General features: G+C 49.6%; 8 protein-coding genes across 8 annotated transcripts; 4 read left to right on the forward strand and 4 right to left on the reverse strand.

Moving 5' to 3' along the window:
- Window positions 1-1,744: 1,744 nt before the first annotated feature.
- Window positions 1,745-4,404, forward strand: N7506_001585 (beta-glucosidase; the record flags this gene model as incomplete). Its single annotated transcript, XM_056950881.1, has 7 exons — window positions 1,745-1,868; window positions 1,932-2,125; window positions 2,176-2,228; window positions 2,297-2,519; window positions 2,573-2,822; window positions 2,876-3,038; window positions 3,099-4,404. 7 exons carry the CDS (start codon window positions 1,745-1,747, stop codon window positions 4,402-4,404), a joined length of 2,313 nt encoding a protein of 770 aa, XP_056816796.1.
- A 206-nt stretch (window positions 4,405-4,610) lies between these two features.
- On the reverse strand, window positions 4,611-5,095 carry N7506_001586 (uncharacterized protein; the record flags this gene model as incomplete). The annotated part of the gene is made up of 2 exons (XM_056950882.1): window positions 4,611-4,770; window positions 4,878-5,095. The coding sequence occupies 2 exons, from the start codon at window positions 5,093-5,095 to the stop codon at window positions 4,611-4,613; spliced, it is 378 nt and encodes a 125-aa protein (XP_056816797.1).
- Window positions 5,096-6,359: 1,264 nt separating this feature from the next.
- On the forward strand, window positions 6,360-7,205 carry N7506_001587 (uncharacterized protein; the record flags this gene model as incomplete). The annotated part of the gene is made up of 4 exons (XM_056950883.1): window positions 6,360-6,459; window positions 6,512-6,841; window positions 6,903-7,012; window positions 7,062-7,205. 4 exons carry the CDS (start codon window positions 6,360-6,362, stop codon window positions 7,203-7,205), a joined length of 684 nt encoding a protein of 227 aa, XP_056816798.1.
- A 285-nt stretch (window positions 7,206-7,490) lies between these two features.
- Window positions 7,491-9,281, reverse strand: N7506_001588 (uncharacterized protein; the record flags this gene model as incomplete). The annotated part of the gene is made up of 6 exons (XM_056950884.1): window positions 7,491-7,646; window positions 7,729-7,836; window positions 8,141-8,268; window positions 8,325-8,350; window positions 8,576-8,595; window positions 8,784-9,281. 6 exons carry the CDS (start codon window positions 9,279-9,281, stop codon window positions 7,491-7,493), a joined length of 936 nt encoding a protein of 311 aa, XP_056816799.1.
- A 794-nt stretch (window positions 9,282-10,075) lies between these two features.
- Window positions 10,076-11,962, reverse strand: N7506_001589 (FAD-binding oxidoreductase; the record flags this gene model as incomplete). The annotated part of the gene is made up of 4 exons (XM_056950885.1): window positions 10,076-10,165; window positions 10,191-11,045; window positions 11,110-11,639; window positions 11,707-11,962. The coding sequence occupies 4 exons, from the start codon at window positions 11,960-11,962 to the stop codon at window positions 10,076-10,078; spliced, it is 1,731 nt and encodes a 576-aa protein (XP_056816800.1).
- Window positions 11,963-13,293: 1,331 nt separating this feature from the next.
- N7506_001590 (uncharacterized protein) lies at window positions 13,294-17,364 on the forward strand (the record flags this gene model as incomplete). The annotated part of the gene is made up of 1 exon (XM_056950886.1): window positions 13,294-17,364. One exon carries the CDS (start codon window positions 13,294-13,296, stop codon window positions 17,362-17,364), a length of 4,071 nt encoding a protein of 1,356 aa, XP_056816801.1.
- A 219-nt stretch (window positions 17,365-17,583) lies between these two features.
- On the forward strand, window positions 17,584-18,513 carry N7506_001591 (uncharacterized protein; the record flags this gene model as incomplete). Its single annotated transcript, XM_056950887.1, has 1 exon — window positions 17,584-18,513. One exon carries the CDS (start codon window positions 17,584-17,586, stop codon window positions 18,511-18,513), a length of 930 nt encoding a protein of 309 aa, XP_056816802.1.
- A 413-nt stretch (window positions 18,514-18,926) lies between these two features.
- N7506_001592 (uncharacterized protein) lies at window positions 18,927-19,604 on the reverse strand (the record flags this gene model as incomplete). Its single annotated transcript, XM_056950888.1, has 2 exons — window positions 18,927-19,530; window positions 19,582-19,604. The coding sequence occupies 2 exons, from the start codon at window positions 19,602-19,604 to the stop codon at window positions 18,927-18,929; spliced, it is 627 nt and encodes a 208-aa protein (XP_056816803.1).
- Between the last annotated feature and the right edge of the window lie 114 nt (window positions 19,605-19,718).

A 19,718-nucleotide genomic window follows, 5' to 3' on the forward strand; every position in this document is an offset into this window, starting at 1 on the left:
AATACTTCCTTTACTCCGCAGCCACCAATGTAATCCGCTTACAAGTATTTTTCAGACCTCGGCTGTCAACGTATATGGGTCGGCAATCATTGCCACTAGCAACATGGTCATTGTGCGGTCGCATTCGATCGTTTCTCAACCGTCGCTTTAGGCTCTTAACAGCTATGGTAACATACTTTGCTGAGCCACGGATCGGGAATCAAATAGGGTTTGATCTCACGACTTCCCCGACTCATTTTTGAGGCTTTCGTTAGCTTTCGCCCCGATTCCGAATATGATCGCTGGGCGGTAGATCGACTTGTGAGCTGTGTTCTGTGCCACAGAGAAAGGTAGGCCAGCCAATTTGTCCGGGGGTTGGCGTAATCAAAAGTGTCAGAGCTAGGGTAATAGTACCCCTATAGTCGGCAGATCACAGACGGGAGAGGATAATAGAGGAATGGAGAAATACGAGGAGAATGGAAAAGAATTGAGACACTCGAAAGGACACATAACGAAAATTAAGAAAAAGAAATCAGGGAGCCCGCGCGAGAGGGGGAAGAAGAGCAGCCATCTCCGGAGTACTCCGTGCAGGGAGGTAACTTCATGATGCCAAGCAACATTACATGTCTGGAGTGCCCCCTCCCTGTGGGACATCTAGTGTCTTGCCTATCATTCAATTTAGCGCCACAGAGCAACAAAATGACCAAGCGACCGAACGAGAGGATTTATAGCACGCACCTGATATAGGCCAGGACTCTCGGCTGTCCACCTCGGGTCTTTGCAGACTTGCGGGGATGAGCCCCACATTGTGAGTGCATACTGGAACTGGTGAGATCGGGAAATCACATTGGGATGTGGGGATGCTGCAGCATTCCACATGGTCTTTGGGGTAGGTGTTCTCAAGCTTCGCTCTCTCGGTTTGTGTGTTGATAAAATGCCCAGAGATCGAGCCAGTATGTTGGAGGAAAGTGAGGCATTTTAGACCCTTAAAAAGGGCAATGGAGCCAACATTTAGCTGCTATCATAAATCAAGCCTGGTAGTTGAGTTGGAGTGTATAAAGCCGATGCTGGGCGATTGTGCATATTAAGGTGGGGCCAGTGGACTGACAATGCAAATAAACTCACCCCACTTCACACTTCACACTTCATACATCTCACATCTCATACTCTCTTTCGCTTTCTCTGCCATCTCGGTTTGCTGATACCAGAACCAGGAAAGCAAAATCTTGGATTGACCGCGTCCGGATCCTTCGATGGATGCTCTTGTCGCCATTCAAAACCCCGGCTTGTTGTCCGGGTCTTCCGGCTGTCACCCCGTGGGGGATTTCCCCGCCTTTACAACGCGCTACTGCAAGCTGGCTTCGGCACATGAGTGGACTCGGGCCTTCAGATGCTATGACTCTAGCCATAGTACTCCGTATACCCGGGTCCTCTCCTGCGGTCAAGCAACATCGGCTTAACCCTCTCCGTCGACGCCATCGCCTTCCCCGCAGATTACTCTTTACGGTGACATAGCCGTGTTCTTCTCTGGAGCTAATCAGAAACCAGACAAGTCCCTGACTGCTAGACCCTGAGTAGGTGCAATGTTACATTTTATTCTGCCGATGTTTACCCGCTGGAACTCAGAAGTGGGATATCCGGTAGTTGGTACCATGCAATGTCCCGGAGTTGAGAGGGGTTCTGAGGTATAAAACGGCATGGATTGAGGGAAAAAACTGTTAAGTTTGCTGATACGGAGCTACGTGGCTGCTGAAAGTCGTTCACAATGTTCACCTTTTGGGGGAAGTCATTTCTACTGAGTCTCGCGGTAGCGAGCTTCGCTCTTGCCGAGGATGTCATTACTGATGACGCAGTGTTTTACGGGCAATCACCTGCGGTCTACCCTTCACGTATGGTTTTTCACTCCATTTCGTTGTCTAATATGATATGAGTATCACTGACTCGCTGAACAGCTGAAGGGACAGGCGCCGGGGATTGGGCTTCTGCGTACACAAAGGCCAAGGCATTCGTCGCCAAGCTCTCTGACGATGAGAAAGTCAATTTGACTGCAGGTATCACTGCCGACAATGGATGCTCTGGTAATATTCAGGGCATCACACGGCTTGGGTTCCCGGGAATGTGTGTGAGTGACGCTGGAAATGGATTGGTAAGTACCCTCTCAATTACTTCACGTCTATATGCTAACTTATGTTCAAGAGAGGACCTGATTTCGTTAATGGATGGTCTTCTGGAGTTCATGTAGGCGCCAGGTATGTTTGAAAATATCTGACTGTGCGCCTGATGTACTTTACTGATCAGTGTTCATGGCACCATGCAGCTGGAACCGTGATCTTGCTAAACAGCGAGGTGTCTTCATGGGCCAGGAATATCGGAAAAAGGGCGTAAACATGATACTCGGGCCCGTCGTCGGACCCTTGGGCCGTGTGGCTCTTGGTGGTCGCAACTGGGAAGGCTTCGCTGCCGATCCATACCTGAGCGGAATTCTGGTTGCCGAGTCGGTCAAGGGACTGCAGTCGCAAAACGTTGCCACTTCTCTCAAAGTAAGCCGGGGAAATCATCCAGAAGTTTGCCTTGTTGAGACTAAGTCTATTAGCACTTCATTGCAAATGAACAAGAGACGAACCGCAATCCGACCACCGATTCCGATGGCCACTATGTTCAGTCCGTGTCGTCGAACATCGATGACAAAACCCTCCACGAGCTATACCTGTGGCCTTTCCAAGATGCAGTCCTTGCTGGGACTACTTGTGTCATGTGCTCCTACAATCGCTTGAATAATTCCTACGCTTGCCAGAACAGCAGAGCCCTCAACGGAATTTTGAAAACCGAGCTCGGCTTCCAAGGTGGGTCGATGCCAAACATTTGAACAATATCTAAGGACTAACTTTTTTTGCAGGCTATGTGATTACTGATTGGTTTGCCCAGCATTCAGGTATTGCCTCTGCTAACGCCGGTCTGGATGTTGTCATGCCTAGCTCAAGCTACTGGAACAGTAATTTGACAACGGCAATTTCGAACGGAACTATGGAAGCTTCTCGTCTGGATGACATGATCACAAGGTAAGAAGCTGAATCTAGAGAGGGCACTTAATAAAGCGACATACTGAAACACCCCGACAGATTGATGGCGACCTGGTATTATCTCGACCAAGACTCGGCATTCCCCAAGCCTGGTGTCGGAATGCCTTCCAGCATCAGTGCTGCCCATGAGGCCGTCATAGCTACGTCCAAGGCCGCAAAGTCGGTGCTTTTGCAATCGGCCATTGAGGGACACGTTCTGGTGAAGAACCAGAACAACGCTCTTCCTCTTCGATCTCCAAAGTTGGTCTCTGTCTTCGGATACGACGCTTACAGCCCGATGTCCTACACTCTCGCGACCTCATTTAGTTTCCCCACAACAGAGCGATCAGCCCTGTATCAGAATGGGACTCTGTATAGTGCCGGTGGATCTGGCGCAAATTCACCTGCCTACATTGACTCTCCGATAGAAGCTCTTCAGCGCCGAGCATATGAAGACGGGTCTTCCGTTCTGTGGGACTTCACCTCGGAAGATCCCGTCGTCAACTATGTCTCCGATGTGTGCCTGGTATTCATCAATGCTTTCGCTACAGAAGCTGTCGACCGAGAGGCTCTGTCTGATACTCACAGCGACACAATTGTGACTAATGTCGCCAATAAATGTGCTAACACTGTTGTTGTGGTTCACAACGCCGGGATCCGCACTGTCGAATCTTGGGTTGATCATGTGAACGTTACCGCTGTCATCTTTGGCCATCTCCCTGGACAGGACACAGGTCGTGCTATAGTTGACATTCTTTACGGAGACGCAAACCCTTCGGGCAAACTTCCTTACACTGTTGCAAAGCAGCCATCGGACTATGGAGCTCTCCTCCAGCCCACCGAAACCGAAGGGAAATACCAATATTTCCCTCAGTCGGATTTCACCGAAGGTGTCTACATCGACTATCGCGCTTTTGACAAGGACAACATCGAGCCTCAGTATGCATTTGGCTTCGGTTTGTCTTACACAACATTCGGATACTCAAACCTGAAGATCTCGAAGACATCAGCCTCGTCGACGACTTATCCCGCTAGTGCCCCCATCGTTCCGGGTGGAAATCCCCGCCTGTTTGACACGCTAGCCAAGGTCTCGGCTACTGTGAAAAACACCGGTAGCGTTGACGGAAAGGAAGTTGCGCAGCTCTACATTGGCATTCCCAATAGTCCTGTCCGCCAACTGCGTGGCTTCGAGAAGGTTTTGATCAAGACTGGGAAGTCGACGACTGTGAACTTTAATTTGACTCGCCGAGACCTGAGCATCTGGGATACAGATGCGCAGCAATGGCTTCTCCAGCGCGGGACTTATCAGATCTTTGTGGGGCGTAACAGCAGGGACTTGGCCCTTACGGGAACGCTGACAATCTAGATCTGTATATAGTTTCGCTGATTAGAAGTTTGAAGTAGTTAGAGATTTGATCATGATAATGAAATGCATTTCTCGTTAATCATCCATCCACCTTGCTCAGTTTCAGGGTTTCCCTCGTTAGAGATTCTGCACATGACCGATGTCCAATGTAAATGTAACCACACATGTCAATTTCGTCTCCGTCAAAGTTATGTGTCGTAATGTCTTTATGCCATGAAGTCCTGAAGCTTCTGCTTGTTGAGAATCTCACCCTCCACGAGTCTGCCTGTCTCAGTCACTTCTCCGTTGACATCCTGGTAGCGCACAAGCGCAGGGATGTTCTTGGTGGCCCAAGTAGTGCGGAAGACATTCTGAGGGTTATTCCACCTGAATCTCATATCAGTTCACTGAAGTTTAAATCATGCTAGTAGCCACCGGCATTATCCCGAGAAAGAGATCAACAATGTGGGGTCAGCATCCGTGCTTGAACTTACTCGGGTTTTTGTCCAACCTCGACGATCGCGAGTGCCGGGGTATCATCTCCCGCAAATGCCGTGGTGATGGAAGGCATGGCGGCTCTCACATCGGGACACCAAGCTTGGTTGGTGATGGGATCTGATCCGGAGATGAAGGCGATGAAGAATTTTGAGCCCGGTCCAGCCAGAAGCTCCTTTGCGGAGGTGGGGAGAGTGAAGTTTTTGAGAATCGCCATGGTAGCTTTGGGCTTGCTTGCAAAGCGAGATGTGATGTGCTCAGGTCCTTGAATTCCGAAGAGGCAATTGTGGCTTTTTGCGATGTCTTTGCCAAGCCGGGTATTGCCGGCCCACGTGGAGACTTGCACTAGTCCCGAAAGGGAAGCAGCACTATACAATAAACAACCATCGAAAAATGTCCATGATCAATACAGCCCTTTTCAGTATTTCATTGAGCAGCTTTTCAAACGCACTAAATGGTTCAGTTCGCTTGTATGTACAAGGCCCAATTGTCCCAATTGCAGCAGTCGCCCCTGCCATCCACCAACTCACCGCCCCAAATGCTCCATAAGTACTCCGTATCCTGTCTCAAGACTGCCCACAGAGTTACAAGTAAAAGACACAGGGGAAATAACGCAATTCCCAACATAGCCCAAATTAGCATCCAATCCCAATCCCCTCAGAAGAAGATTCCCAATGCCTCTACTATCTCTGTATCCAAGTCTACCTCTGTAGTAGTATTTCTTTAAGAATTGCTATAGGATTGTATTTGCCTGGGGCTTCCTGCGATCCAGACCCCCAGCGGTCACCAACGCGTGGTCATTGCCCTACGGCGCAACAAAGTGGACCGGTGGGATACAGGACTCGGGGTGACAACAGACGTTGACAAGTTCGTGACCACCGTACCAGACCTAATCAACATTAGCCTCAAGCCACTGTACGTAATCTCCAAACTAGAATTACACGATCAATTCCACTGTGAGTAAACCCTCGAAGAGCTGGGAACGGCAGAAAATACCGGTCCGAATCAGACCTTTACCGAGCAGTTTCGTAAGTATTTCAGGTTGAACCTCCAGTACTTTAGAATCCACTTTGGAGCCTGACCGTCCTTTATACAGTTACCATGGAATCTTTGCTGTCTTTCCACGGGTCTTTCTAGGGGTCTTTCAAACTATCTTTCGAAATGTCCTTTTCAATATGTCTCCAAATATCATTCGGGCAGTATCAAAAGATGAGTCTAAGGTCTAAATACCCAAGCTCTCAAATACTTTCAAACCTTGGAAAATTTACTCCACCTGGCGTTATTCCTGGCGCAGTGAATCACCCGCCGCATCCTAAAAGGCTAAGGCGTGGAAATCTTATTTTCTCTTTTGGCGAACGGTCACGGATAAACCTTCGCAACCCCCACTCATTGTACATCTCATGCCAACATCACTGAGCTGGTTAAAGAAGTGACCGATAGACTGGACGCAAAAAGCAAACAACTCAAGACCATCCTAAAAGTTGAGCTTGAAGGATGTGGAAAGGTGCCTCAAGCTTGAACTCGATGTCATGGACACAGAGATGAAAGATGTGCAGCCACTCCCCCTTTCTCCTCACCTAGGTACGCAATCCAAAACATGGATTAGAAGGAACATTTCGCTAATTGACTATAGTGACTACACTAGATAGGATGGAAAGAGCGTTTGGCCACTCCAGGATCAATGAGGCCAGTGCACGGTGGATCGTTAACTCGGTCAACTTTGAAGCATATGAGATGACAACGTCGACCATCAAGAACGCACAGCCTTTGAGTGTTCAGTGCGAACGGGGCTACAGATTCGGTCCTGTGACCCTCAACCACCGAAAGGTTGTCTTGTCAGGCCGACCAGATTATAGCGTCTGGTACGGAGAGAGCGAATCTTTATGCTTGAATGTTCTGGTTGTTGAAGCAAAGGGACAGATCAAAGGGACAAACACCATCTCTCAACTCCTTGCATGTATGGGTATGTATCTTGCGATCTATTTTGTATACCCTTTACCCAGAGAAGCTAATTAATATGAAAGGCTGCATCCACCAAGCCCGGAAACACGAGGGGAAACGCAACTGCGGAGTCTATGGAATGGCCTATACTGGCTACAGTTGGCATTTTCTCAAAATCAGCCATGAGTCAAAGGTAAGCTTAAGCCATATCAGCCAAGACCTAGACTCTGATGTGTTATTAGTGGTCAGAACTTCCTGTCATGGGCCGTCGGGCTCATCTGGAGCAGCCATTGGGCCTCCTTGTGTGGATGTTCAAAAGAGCAGTCCGTCCCATTCAAAAGAAACGTCAGCAGAAACTGAGAACGAGGTGGTGTCAGATGAAATGAATATCGATATCATCGAGTGATGAAGGGATGGTGTACCCCGAGTGTACCCCCAGTGGAGGGAACGTTGACCTACTTAGTTTAGCCATAATTTAATTATAAACTGTATGATTAGGCTTAGCTATCAAGCCGTTGCCGATTCAGGTAGCCCGCGAAGTGATGATTATCTTACGAAGTCAACAATGAGCCAGTAACTCTTTATTATTAACAAAAATAAACGCTTCTGCCAAAGTGAAGATAAAATAAGAATAAACTGGCAGAAACAAAAAGGAAAAGAGGGCTCCAATCTCACAGTGCGAGCTTAACACGCTCGAGCATTGCCATGATCCGATCGAATTCCGCCCTGTTCTCCTCAGGGGTCACAGTGGGCATGAATGCCTGGATAGCGGGGATGGTGTGGAGGGGGGGGGGTGACACCTTGGGCCAACACATTGCGCATTGCAGCTAGCTGCGTCAAGTCAATATTATGACGGGCTTGGAGGCGTCTGATGGCCTCCTGGATCTCCTCTAGCGCGGCCTTACATACCGTTGCCCGCTCGGACTCCACCACAAGGTTGACCTGTGGTGACTCTCCAGAGGACGCGGATGATCGGTTTCGACGATGACCCAGTGTGGGCCGCCCGCCCGGAGGCGCCTGGTAGAAGTCACAGCGTGATTTCTGGGAGTTCCACTGACAGTTGCCACACGCTGCGACTGTGTTGGTGATGTCGGGGAAATGAACACAGTGGGCCCATAGCCATTCCCTTTAAGCAGCTTGAACACTCTTACTCCGCAATAGTCCCGACCACCTGTGCATTTGCGGCACTAGAAGAGGCACGCTCATCTAGTCTCTTGCCTCTATACCCAGTAGACAAGCGTTGAGTTGGTTCTTGTCGGGGTGGGGCGTCCACGAGTAACTAGATAGCTGGGCTTTTTATGTATTCGTTCACACGAGCCACCTTCAACGGTAGGTCCTTGGCGTGTCCTGCCCAGTCATCAGGTAGGAGTTCTCCTTCACCAGCTTGAGCCTGCGGTACTTTAAGCAAAACGCCAACATTGTGGTGACTGCCCTCTTCTGCTGGTGAGCCTGTATCACATTAGTTATTCAATAGCATATACATATTCTTCTGGAAGAATACTCACTATGCTTTTCACTGTGGTGCCAGTATCTGGGCACAATTTGTCAGTAGCTGGGTATTTGGTGATGTGGATGAGGCCATTTTGGTTGTTGGTGAGGTTCAAACGTTGGAAGAATGAAATTCAAAGAAGAGTGAACTTGAAAGAAGAGTGAAGTGAAGTTGAAAAGAATGTGATGTGAAATTGAAAAAAAGTGAAGAGAGCCTACCCATCCCCTCAAACATCATCTTTCAACACAAACACATATGAGGACGTACAAAAAGGACACCGATGATAGCTACCTTTAAGCCAGAAGCAGCTGGCCGTCTTTCCACGCGTATCAAAGAGTCCATCACCTGCAGAAAATATCATCTCCAGTGTATAGCGAAAGATGCAAAAGATGCCAAAAGCCTAGAGCGGGGGAGAGAGGTCGAGGAATATCAAAATAATAATAGAAACGAGAGCGAAAGTTGGTTTTTCACTGACCGGTAAATCGCATATATCAGATGCAACATCTCGTAACGTATTCCCACAAAAGCCCTCTATCAGCATGTAAATAGCACCTGCAGCAATTGCTCGTTGGGACCCTGGGCCTTCGTAGACGTAAACTTTTGGAACAACCACAGATGATAGGGTTTTTTTGGCGACAAACTGCATCGTTGAGACCTCGCATGAAATCGCGTAAAGTTCGTCTTCCTCGCTGACCGTTGGTAGAGTTTTGGGATGCCAGGGCAATCGAACGCGAGCAATGACTAGAGTGCCGTCCTCGGCGACCATCTCAAAACAGATCCAGTATTGGCCCGCTGCGAATTTCTCACTCATAAAGAGTTTCTGGCCTTTTATGAGCTCAGAATGAGACAAAAGGGCGTCTTTGTTGAGCCCAGCCAGCGCTGACTCCAAACGCTCCTTCATGCCGTTGTAATCCCACTCGAAAGAGGTCCATCGTACGCTCGGATATGATTTGGGGGTTGAGACTTGTGTCATTATAGGATGTACTCGGGGTTTTTTTGAATGAAATGCTTAGGGCCGCGTTTGCCGCGCAGGTTGTGAGCGTATCGGAAGTTGCATGGAATGCCAATCATGGCCAGTCTACACGTGATCTGTCTTCGCTTAGGCAGATTTAACAGGGGTAAACATGCACGGTTTCCGAGTTAAGAGCCAGAATTTGCCCACTCTCAGAGTGAATCTGTTTGACTTCGAAAGATGTAAACGTCGAGGAATGGTCGGTTATAGTTCAGGTGGAAACGTTTCCCGTCCAACAGTCTCAACCGCACGTCTCCCATAGCCAATTCCAGTCCACCAATTATAAGTAGGCTACACACCACCATATCCTGCCTGAAAGCACCTGTCGAAACAAAAACAAAAACATACAACAGTGAGGATTCGCTGGTGGTCACCCACCCAACTACTAACTCACCGGCGTGTGGCTTAAGTACGGCTGAGCGGACGGGAAGCCCTGTTCTCCACACCCTGTGGTCGTATGTGCTCAGATACAATTGAAGATGGTTTATAGAGACAGCCATTGAGCTTTGCCAGCAGCTTCGAAGAATTCAAGATCAAATTCAGAGGATCACAGCACCCTTTGCCCCCAATGACATATACGCTCTCACTTCGACCTCGGGAGTACTCCAACCTTGGAAGCTGTGATAAAAACTGATATGAAGAATTTTCCTCCTGTCCCAAGGTATGTACAAGCTAGGTTGCAATTGGTATTAAACTGGCGAGATTGTGAACAATGAATCAGATATTTATCGATCCATCCATGGATGGATATATGACTACTTAAGACGACACGACCCATTATCATCCCAATTCTCACTCCCTACACCCTTCCGGGTAATGAAAAGATCATGTGGGTCCCTGCTTGCCTTGATATCGTGCAACCGGGCATACCGGCTCCCCCCAGAACGACTGTTGGAAGTCCGACTCATCTGCGTCGGCTTCATTCATATACGCACCCATCTCGCCCGGCTCGATTGATCTGAGGATCGGGACTTCTTGGCTCGTGATGTTGGTTTCAAGCGACTTCTTTTCGTCAAAGGTCATATCGGGGCTCTCATAGTGGCCCACAATCAAATGGAGTATAGTATCTCGCCACGCAGGGTTGAGCCCCGATTCAATGTCGCGATTCTGAGCAACCTGTCCGCCGGCAACGAATGCACCGACGATCCCGTCTCCTGGTCTATACTCGATACTCGAGACGGCATTTGTAAGCCGGGTATGGTTCCCAGACTCGAAGAGCTGTCGTGAGATCAAGCGGCTTGCCATGCGCAACTGGCCTCCGGTCTGGTCACTCCCCGTGAAGAATGTGGAATAGAAAGTCGAGAGCGAAGGCAAAGATATGGTCTGCAAGAGCGGTTCTTTGCCCAAAGCATCTTTGAGTTCTGATTCTAATGGTGCCAAGAGCTCTTTGACGGGCTTCGTGTCCGTCTGGTTGATGAACGTCATGACAAAGGTCATAGTCGATGCTGTTTGTGAATTGGAGACTGGGTTATTCGGAACGATGGTGTAGAATCCCGAGGCTCCCTTGTCGTTTATAGGTAGAAGATTCTTCTGAACGACATCCACACCCTTCCAGAATGTTTCACTGACAGAAGTAGTAAAATTCAAGGCGGCCAGCACGGTGGGATAATTCGGGTGAGCTTTCACCGTGGCACTAATCACCACACCGAAGCTGCCACCGCCACCTCCTCGCAATGCAAAGAAGAGATCTGAGTTCTGGTAGTCATTCGCAACCACAAGTGAGCCCTGCTTTATCATTAGATACCAAGAGCCGTATATCATAAGGGCCTCTTCCACAATTGGTACTCACATCTGCCAAAACGACTTGGAATTCAAGAGCATTGTCACTTGCCATTCCATGCAGCCACCCAAGTAAAGAATGACCACCACCTTGGATATATCCACCAGCGACACCGACAGTATTCGCTGTACCCCCGACCACCATCAATCCATGTGGGGCCAGGTACTCGTACATTTCGTGCAACTGAACACCTGCGCCAAGAGTTACACCCTTGATGCCCTCGGGAGAATCTTCGCCATTCGGAACCGTGGGCACGAACTCGTCGACAATTGAAATTTCCTTCAACTCATGAGTGAAAATCTGCAGTGAGTTTGGCGCAGAAGAGCGCCCAATAAAGTCATGTCCGGAGTTTTTGATGACAAGCTTCACATTGTGTCGCGCGGCAAACTTGACAGCTTCTTGGACATGCTTTGCGCTCTTGGCTTTTACTGATAAAAGCGAAACGCGACCTTGTTGACAGGGTGTGGCCTGGGAAGACTCGACAAAGCATTCCTCCTGCTTTTCCGGCCACGCTTCCCAATTCGCCCATTGTAACGCAGCTGGTCAAGTCAGCGACCGTGTTCATCCCGTTGTGACCCCCCAATGTTCTTCAGGCTAAGTTCTTACCTGGTTGTGATGATCTATATGATGAGCTGTGGGTATTGTTTTTGACGACAGCGCAGTCTGCGGCGTCAAAAGTCGGATCATGACAAGGCGATGCAAAAGGCGTGATTTTGACAAGATTTCCACCCGTTGAGGCATTGAGACGGGCCCAAGCATTCTCGGAAGGCCAACATGGCTCGCTTGGCTGGCAGCGGCAAAATGCCGCGTTTGCCGCACTACTCGCGACCAACACGCCGAACCCCAAAAGTGCAGACCTCATCTTGTCGTGCGGAAATCTTTGTGGTTGATGAATCCATATTTTGCTGTTCAATTACAATGCTTTTAAAAATTTAGCATACCTCATGAACAAGTTTGACACTTATTTTGTTAGGGGGCTTCCACGGAATGCGCGGCTAAAGCAAGGTATGATCAAGCAAGGGACTGGACGGCACGGCAATTGATGGGGAATACAGCATTCTCATAGGGTAATCGACAGGCATTTGTGTTGATCTAATGCCCAAGTGGCTGAATTGGGTATTGTCGTTCAATTCCAGATGCAACTTAAAGCTTGTCCGTTTGAGTGATCAGGTGTGACTATGATGACTTTTCAGCCTCATCGGCTCTGACTATTGCCTTTTTGGGCAATAGCCTCGCAGAAGATGTGAATGTATAACAACATCTTGCATTAGATCATCCTTTTGGTCGCAGAATGATCAAGTTGCGGGTTTTTGCATGTCCTGTATGCAGTCGATGTCAGATTCGTCGAATCGTTTCCCTTTTCGAGCCCTTCGAAGCCTGCTTGGTGCGATGACTTGAACTTACCATAAGCCACCTGAAAGAAACCCAGGATCTCGGAACATATGTTGACAGACAAAAGGTCTTCAATCAATGCGTGTAATCAAATCGATTCCCCATGTTTGGTGTTTTTGAAGTGCCCTGACATCATACCAGAGGGTCAAGAGTCTTCCAACCTCAGAATCTAGCTCATAAACAGCACTGACGTTGGACGTGACTTTGGAGCCATGCAAGGATTGTATCGATCTTTGTGGAAGCTGAATTGCAGCTGATGTGAAACCACGTGCAGCCTTGTGATCTCATAAATAGGACTGCATATTAAAAAGGGGGCCAAAGCCCCAAAGATTCGGATGAGCTCACCAAGTCGGTAACTCAACCTCAGCCCTATCCAGAACCTCAAAGTATGCTGCTGGTCAGCAATGCGAAAGGTTTCCCAAATTGGACATAAATACCTGTCAGAAATGTTATCCCAACATCAATCAGTGCCACTGCGTAGATTGTGAATCCTCTCCCGTTCTAGCGAACTGCGTGGCTAGCTGCATGTCGATGCAGCTGCACGAACAGCCTCATTGGCAATATGAGACCCACCCTACCCAAAGGAGTAAAGAGTAACGGATCATCCGCGATCTGTGACAGCGGATTTGCCAGCCCGCACTGCATGCAATCAATCCAGCAAACTTAACTGCGTAGCAAACGAGAAAAAAAAAGCCACACCGATTCCCGAGAGGTTGAACCTCCTGAACTCTCTTCCCAGGCTCCCTGCCTTGGCTCTGCATCTTGATCAAACCATTGATATTTAAAACATATCCCGTCACCATGCATGGGCCCGCAGACCAGGGCTATCAGCTGGGTGTTGATGTGGGCGGCACCTTCACCGATGTTTACGTGTTCACCCCGCATGGGAAGACAGTGCGGGCAAAGGTGCCAACATCACTTCCCGATCAAAGTATCGGTATCCAGCAGGGTATTGCAAAGGCCCGTGGAATATTGAAAGAGCAATTTGGCTGGTCGGGTACTTTCCAATTTATTCACCACGGTACAACTACTGCCACCAATGCAGTTCTCGAGGGGAAGGGCGCTCGTACGGCCCTCATTGTGACGGCGGGGCACAAGGATGTTTTGGCGTTGCGTCGCTCCCAGATCCCGGGTGGACTGGGCGCTTGGCTGCACTGGACGCCGCCCGAGCCGATCGTACCCCTTGAGCGGGTGGTCCAGTGTAAAGAACGGATGTCCGTACAGGGTGATCCAGTGACACCAGTTGATATCGAGGATCTGCGACAAAGTCTCAGAGATCTGGCTCGACAGAAACCCGAGGCTGTTGCCATCTCGTTGTTGAACTCGCACAGCAATGATGCTCATGAACGGGAGGTGGAGAAGATTGTTCGCCAGGAGCTTGGATCCGAAATTGCCATCAATTGTTCCGCCGATGTTTTGCGAGAAGTCGGAGAATATGAGCGTACTGTCACAACCTGTACAAACACACTGGTCAAGCCAGTAGTTGAGAAATACCTCCACAACCTATCTGAGTCGCTCGCGACCGAAAGTGAGGCTATTCGAGTCCTCAAGAGCGATGGCGGCTTGACCAGCCTCACACTGGCCTCTGAGTTGCCAGTTAACATTCTCATGTCCGGCCCCGCTGGCGGCGTCAAGGGCGTGGCAGATGTTGTCGCTCGGAGCACCCCGTACAAGAATCTCATCACCCTGGACATGGGCGGAACATCCACTGACTGTGCGCTAATTTATAATGGTCAGCCCCAACTCCGACGAGAGACCGTCGTTGAAAGTCATTCAGTTCGGGCGCCCGCGGTTGATATCAAAACCGTCGGAGCTGGAGGCGGCTCAATCACAACATACATGGAGTTGACTGACACCCTGCGCGTTGGACCTGAGAGTGCTGGTGCGACCCCCGGGCCGGCATCATATGGCAAAGGCGGCAACCAGGCCACTGTGACCGATGCAAATCTAGTCCTGGGCTACTTACCCAAAACGCTGCTCGGCGGCGAGTTTGCCCTCGATGTCGCGGCCGCGACCGCTGCTGTCGAGGATATCGCGAGACAAATGAAGCTACCTCTCATTCAGACAGCCGAAGATATCATCACAATCATTAACGAGACGATGTATGGCGCTCTTCGTCTTGTCTCTGTCGAGCAAGGTTATGACCCTCGCGAGTTCGCACTAGTTGCCTTCGGCGGCGCAGGCCCACTTCACGCAAATGCTGTCGGAGAACTTCTCGGAGCGTGGCCTGTGATCATCCCTCCTTCTCCGGGTATTTTATGCGCACAGGGAGATGTAACAACCAAGCTCAGACACGAGCAATCTGCCACATTTATTCGAATCGTATCATCGACAACCGTCACCGAGGCCCGAGAGCAGTATCAATCATTGGACCGAGAGTGCCGCGAGACACTATCGAGGACAGCTGGTGATCTGTGGCCCGTGTCGTGGAAAACAGCATACCAAGCAGATCTGCGGTACAAGGGTCAAGCACTGATGATCACTATCGATCTTGATGAAAGAGACTTGGCCCTCGGCACCGAAGAATGGCATCATGTGTTACGACGAAAGTTCGACCAGCAGCATCAGCAAATGTTTACATATTGCTTACCGGACTTTGAGCTCGAGCTGATGAGACTGGGAGTCGTTCTCGAGGATGCTTCGCCTAGTATTGAAGTTCCCCACGTTGAAAAAGCGACCATGCCGCCCTCGGATGCCAAGATTGGTGAGCAGACAATTGTCGTGCAAGGCGAAGAAAAACTTGCGACGCTTTGGGATCGTCAAAAGATCACAAAGCATGGTATTCGAGTGGATGGACCATGCATTATCTCCGAAATGGACAGCAACACCCTGATTTTGCCCGGCTACTTTGGTGAGATTGACAGTATTGGCAATATTTTGATCAATCCCGTGGATAAGAAGCCCCCTGTGGCTGTCTCGCATACTGCGGAGTCGGCCAAAGAACTTGTCACAACAACACCATTGATCCCAACCCTTATTTCATCCACGCTGGCTTCGATCCGTGGAGAGATGGACAAGATGATGCTCCGATGCAGCATGTCCCCCGCAATTCGAGAACAGCAAGATGAGTTCAATGTTATAACGGATTGCGACGGGAAAATGCTTGTTGGGCAGTTTGGTAGTTTCATCACACAGTTCCTGGACGTTTGGGATGGTTCCATCGAGGAAGGAGACGTGTTTATCACAAACGACACATATCAAGTCCAGGGAGCTATCAGTCACCTCAACGACATCATCGCCCTATTACCAATTTTCCACAACGGGAGACTTATCGGATTCGCATCGCAATTCGGCCATTTAACAGACGTTGGCGGTATTGTTCCGGGAAGCATGTCGATCAATGCGACATCTGTCTTTGACGACGGAGTGCAGATTCCATGCATTAAGCTTTATTCTCGCGGTGTGATGAACAAGGATCTGGTTGATCTTCTCTGTCGAAATTCCCGACAACCGGCGTGGTATCGCTCGGATCTAACAGCCATCGTTGCATCCTGCTCTATGGCTGCCACCAGAGTCTGTGAGCTAGCGACTCGTTTCGGCGCAGAGGTTTATCTCGCCGCATGCTCCGAGCTTTTATCTCGCAACCGCAGTGGATTTGCCAAAATTATTGAACGCCAGTTCGATGACCAGGAGAGCATATTTACAGACTTCGTCGACGATGATGGCCACGGTGTTGGACCTTGGGCTCTCACATGCTCCATGAAAAAGATTGACGGCAATCGTCTGAAGTTCGACTGGAGTGGAACATCTCCTCAAAGTGAACGCAGCATCAACTTTTATCTCTCCGAGACAATGTTCCGGATGTTCATCGGCTATTATCTCATTGCCGCAGCAGCCCCGGGAACAGTCATCAACGACGGCTTCCACGATTTGATCGATGTGCACATCCCACAAGGATCAGTCTTGAAACCCGTTCGCCCTGCGCCAATCTCCTGTCGAACTCACTTGCTGGGACGAACCTTGGACATTGTCCAAGCTCTGATCGGACAGAAGCAGGACTCATATCAGGCTGCCGCTGGTTTTAGTGACTCGCCGCACTTCTTTTACTCTGGTTTCAAGCCCGATGGCGAATGGTACCAGCTGTACCAAATTGGCTTTGGAGGTGTTCCCGCTCGGCAGGCTGGCGATGGTCCCGACTGCCACTGTCTGTTCCCCGCCATCAAATCGATCCCCACGGAGATTATCGAGCTCAACTACCCACTGCGTATTGAAGCAAATGAGAGCGTTGCAGACAGTGGTGGTGCCGGGTATCATCGCGGTGGTAATGCTCAACGAACACTATACCGATTCTTAGCTCGCGGAGAGTTCAGTCTCCACGATGATCGATGGTTCACCAAACCATGGGGGTTGAAAGGGGGAAAGCCAGGACAGCGCTCTCGCAAGATCCTCTACCGGTACTCCAAGTCCGAGGATAGCCCTCCTACCGAGATCCTGCCTTCGAAGTGTGATCACGTCCGCGTTGATCCTGGCGATCTGCTCGAATGGGTGACATGGGGTGGAGGCGGACTAGGTGATCCTTTGACGCGCCCCGCTGAGAAGGTCGCGTTGGAAGTTCATCGGAAGCTCGTCACCGTTGAGGGAGCTCGCATTGCGTATGGGGTAGTGGTCAAGGATGACTTCACCGTACATGAGGCTGAGACTGAGGCGCTGCGTACTCAATTGCAGATGCAGCGGAGCCAGCTGGACCAGCCGTCAATTTACGATCGTGGAGGAAGCATCGAGCAGTTGCGTAAGACCTGCTTGCAGGAAACCGGTCTCGATGCCCCGTTGCCTCAGTGGGAAACAGACCTTTATGGACCTCATGCTGGGCTGTCATATGTGCGGGACTGGTTCACCGAGATGAAGTCACGGAAGGGGTGGGAGCTCAGCTGAGACTGGAATATACTGTATATAAAAGAAGATATAGTTCCACGATCGCTCTGTGAGGTGGAAGCTGCAAATACCAATGGCAGTGCAAATGTGACTCAAAGATCGTCAGCACAGACTAGGCAGCAGAGCCTCATAAAAGTGGGGTAATTTCCACACGTTTAAGACCCTAAATCTGACAACTTCTCTCCTGAAAATCTCCATTAATTTCACTTGACCGACACAATGGCTGCCATTGCGATACCAGAAGACTTCCTCCGGGGACCAGCGGTGAAAGCAACACTGCACAAAATCGACTTCGAGAAAACAACACCACCCATTCCTTCATTCAAGAACAGCATCGCTGCAGTAGTCGACAATCTCTTGACAGAGACTGAATGCAAACAACTCCTCCAAATAGCAGAAGAGTCAACGCGGACCACACTCCCAGACTCGACACTCTCCGCCTCCCAATGGGAACGCGCTATGATCAACGCTGGAGGCGGCAGGCAAATAATGTCCGTCGACTCCCGCAAAAGTGGTCGAATAATCTTCGACTCCACGGATATCGCCGATCGACTTTTGGGACGGTTGATGCCGTTTATGCGCGAGTGTCAGATCGACGTTGTCAAGAACCTGCCTCTAGTCACAGGACTCGGACCTGCCAAACGAGGCGAAGCGCTTCAACTCAGTCGATTGAATGAAAGATTGCGATTCTTGCGATATGAGGGTGGTGATTACTTTCGTCCGCACTGGGATGCGTGCTATATGACTCCGGATGGGAAGGAGAAGTCTCTTTTCACAATCCATCTCTACCTGAATGGCGAGGGGGAGCAGGATATGGAGGAGTTGAAGCCGCACATCGAGCGAGCGGAAAAGAACTATTATTTGTATGAAGAGGATGGGGAGATCAATTTGGCCAAAGTCGGTTCTAAGGCTCCAGAGGGTGATGAGAGCGAGGTTTCCGTTGTGGAATCTCTTGACGGTAGTGACACTCTTTTGGGCGGAGCTACCTCATTTGCTGCCGCGGTGAACTCGAAGGACTCAGTCCGCATCTTTCCTAAGACGGGATCCGTTCTTATCTTCCAGCAGAGGAACTTGTTTCATGGTGGAGACGATGTTTTTAGGGGTGTCAAGTATACTATGAGGACAGACGTGATGTATTCAAATGAATAGAAGAGAAACAAGTTCATTCCTATGTGTTACTATCCGGTTTCCATCGGCTACCTAGGTGACGTTCCTGTCTCTTTCTGCTTGTCATGTTTCTTCTCGGTTCCATAAATTTGGCTACCACACATCTCCCCAACGTTGCCTCTCAGAATCTGTCTCCGAAGGTCGTTCCAAAGGTCGTTTCATCGGACCTGGTTGGTGTCTCAGCATCATTTGCCATAAATCCACCACCACATCACCACCCCTCTTCATCAATTCGTGGAAGGATTCACACTTGCTGAGAGACGGTGCCACTTCAAAGAGATATCGAGCGGCCAACTTTCTCATATGATTGGTGGGCGAGGGAGGCGTATTCTCGTAGACAAATATGACAAATTCAATGGTTCCCTCCAAAGCGACTTCACCCTTGGTGAACAAGTTTAGAAGCCCATAGGTTCTGAAAACAACAAGCCGGCACAGTTGTTCCACTCCCCATTTGTCAGCCAGTGCATAGATTTCGACTTGCTCAATGAGAGCCGAGGAGAAGTCGCGCTTATTTCCGCCATTTGCGCCCCCCACAAATTTTTGTCCCAATCTGGGTTGGGATGGGCATTGGCTAAACCCCAGCGTTCGAGCCTTTTGAGATAGAAGAAGTCACAAGAAGGGAAATGGGGCCAACCCAATCTGTCCCAATTCATATCGTCATCAACCTCGAAGGTCGAGTGAGTTGATTCGCCATTTGAGCTTTTGTCGTCGTCGTTGGAAGCTCCAGAGGTTGTAGTGTGGGTGGTTTTAGGAAAAGATAACTCACCCAGATCGGGAGCTGGCAGCGTGTAGTCTTTTCCGTATGCAAATTCACATAGTCGGAGGAACGTGCCCTCCTTAACATCCGACCAGTCCACACGCTTGTCGGATGCCTCTTTCCATTCACCGTTGATCAGTGCGTTGAGAGCCGGAGACAGTTTCGCAATAATGAGAGAATGCACCACGAATTCCTTCTTCTGGGGCCCAACTTGGAAGGTGAATAGAGGCGACTCGAGAACCCTGAAATTGTGTTAAAGTCAGATTGGGATGGAAGTGTGATTCAATTCTTACTCTTTCATGGGCCTGTAAGCCATCTTGGAGTGATGCAAGTTGATTGGGCAACAGGATTGATTGCCAACTGCTTGAAGAGCCAATAAAGCTTCCAAAGTGCTAAGGTTGAAGACGAGAGAGGGGGAGGGAGAAAGAAG

The sequence above is a fragment of the Penicillium brevicompactum genome, assembly GCF_028827555.1.
Source record: "Penicillium brevicompactum strain IBT 35665 chromosome Unknown utg000001l_segment0_segment0, whole genome shotgun sequence".
NCBI classification, from domain to species: Eukaryota; Fungi; Ascomycota; class Eurotiomycetes; order Eurotiales; family Aspergillaceae; genus Penicillium; species Penicillium brevicompactum.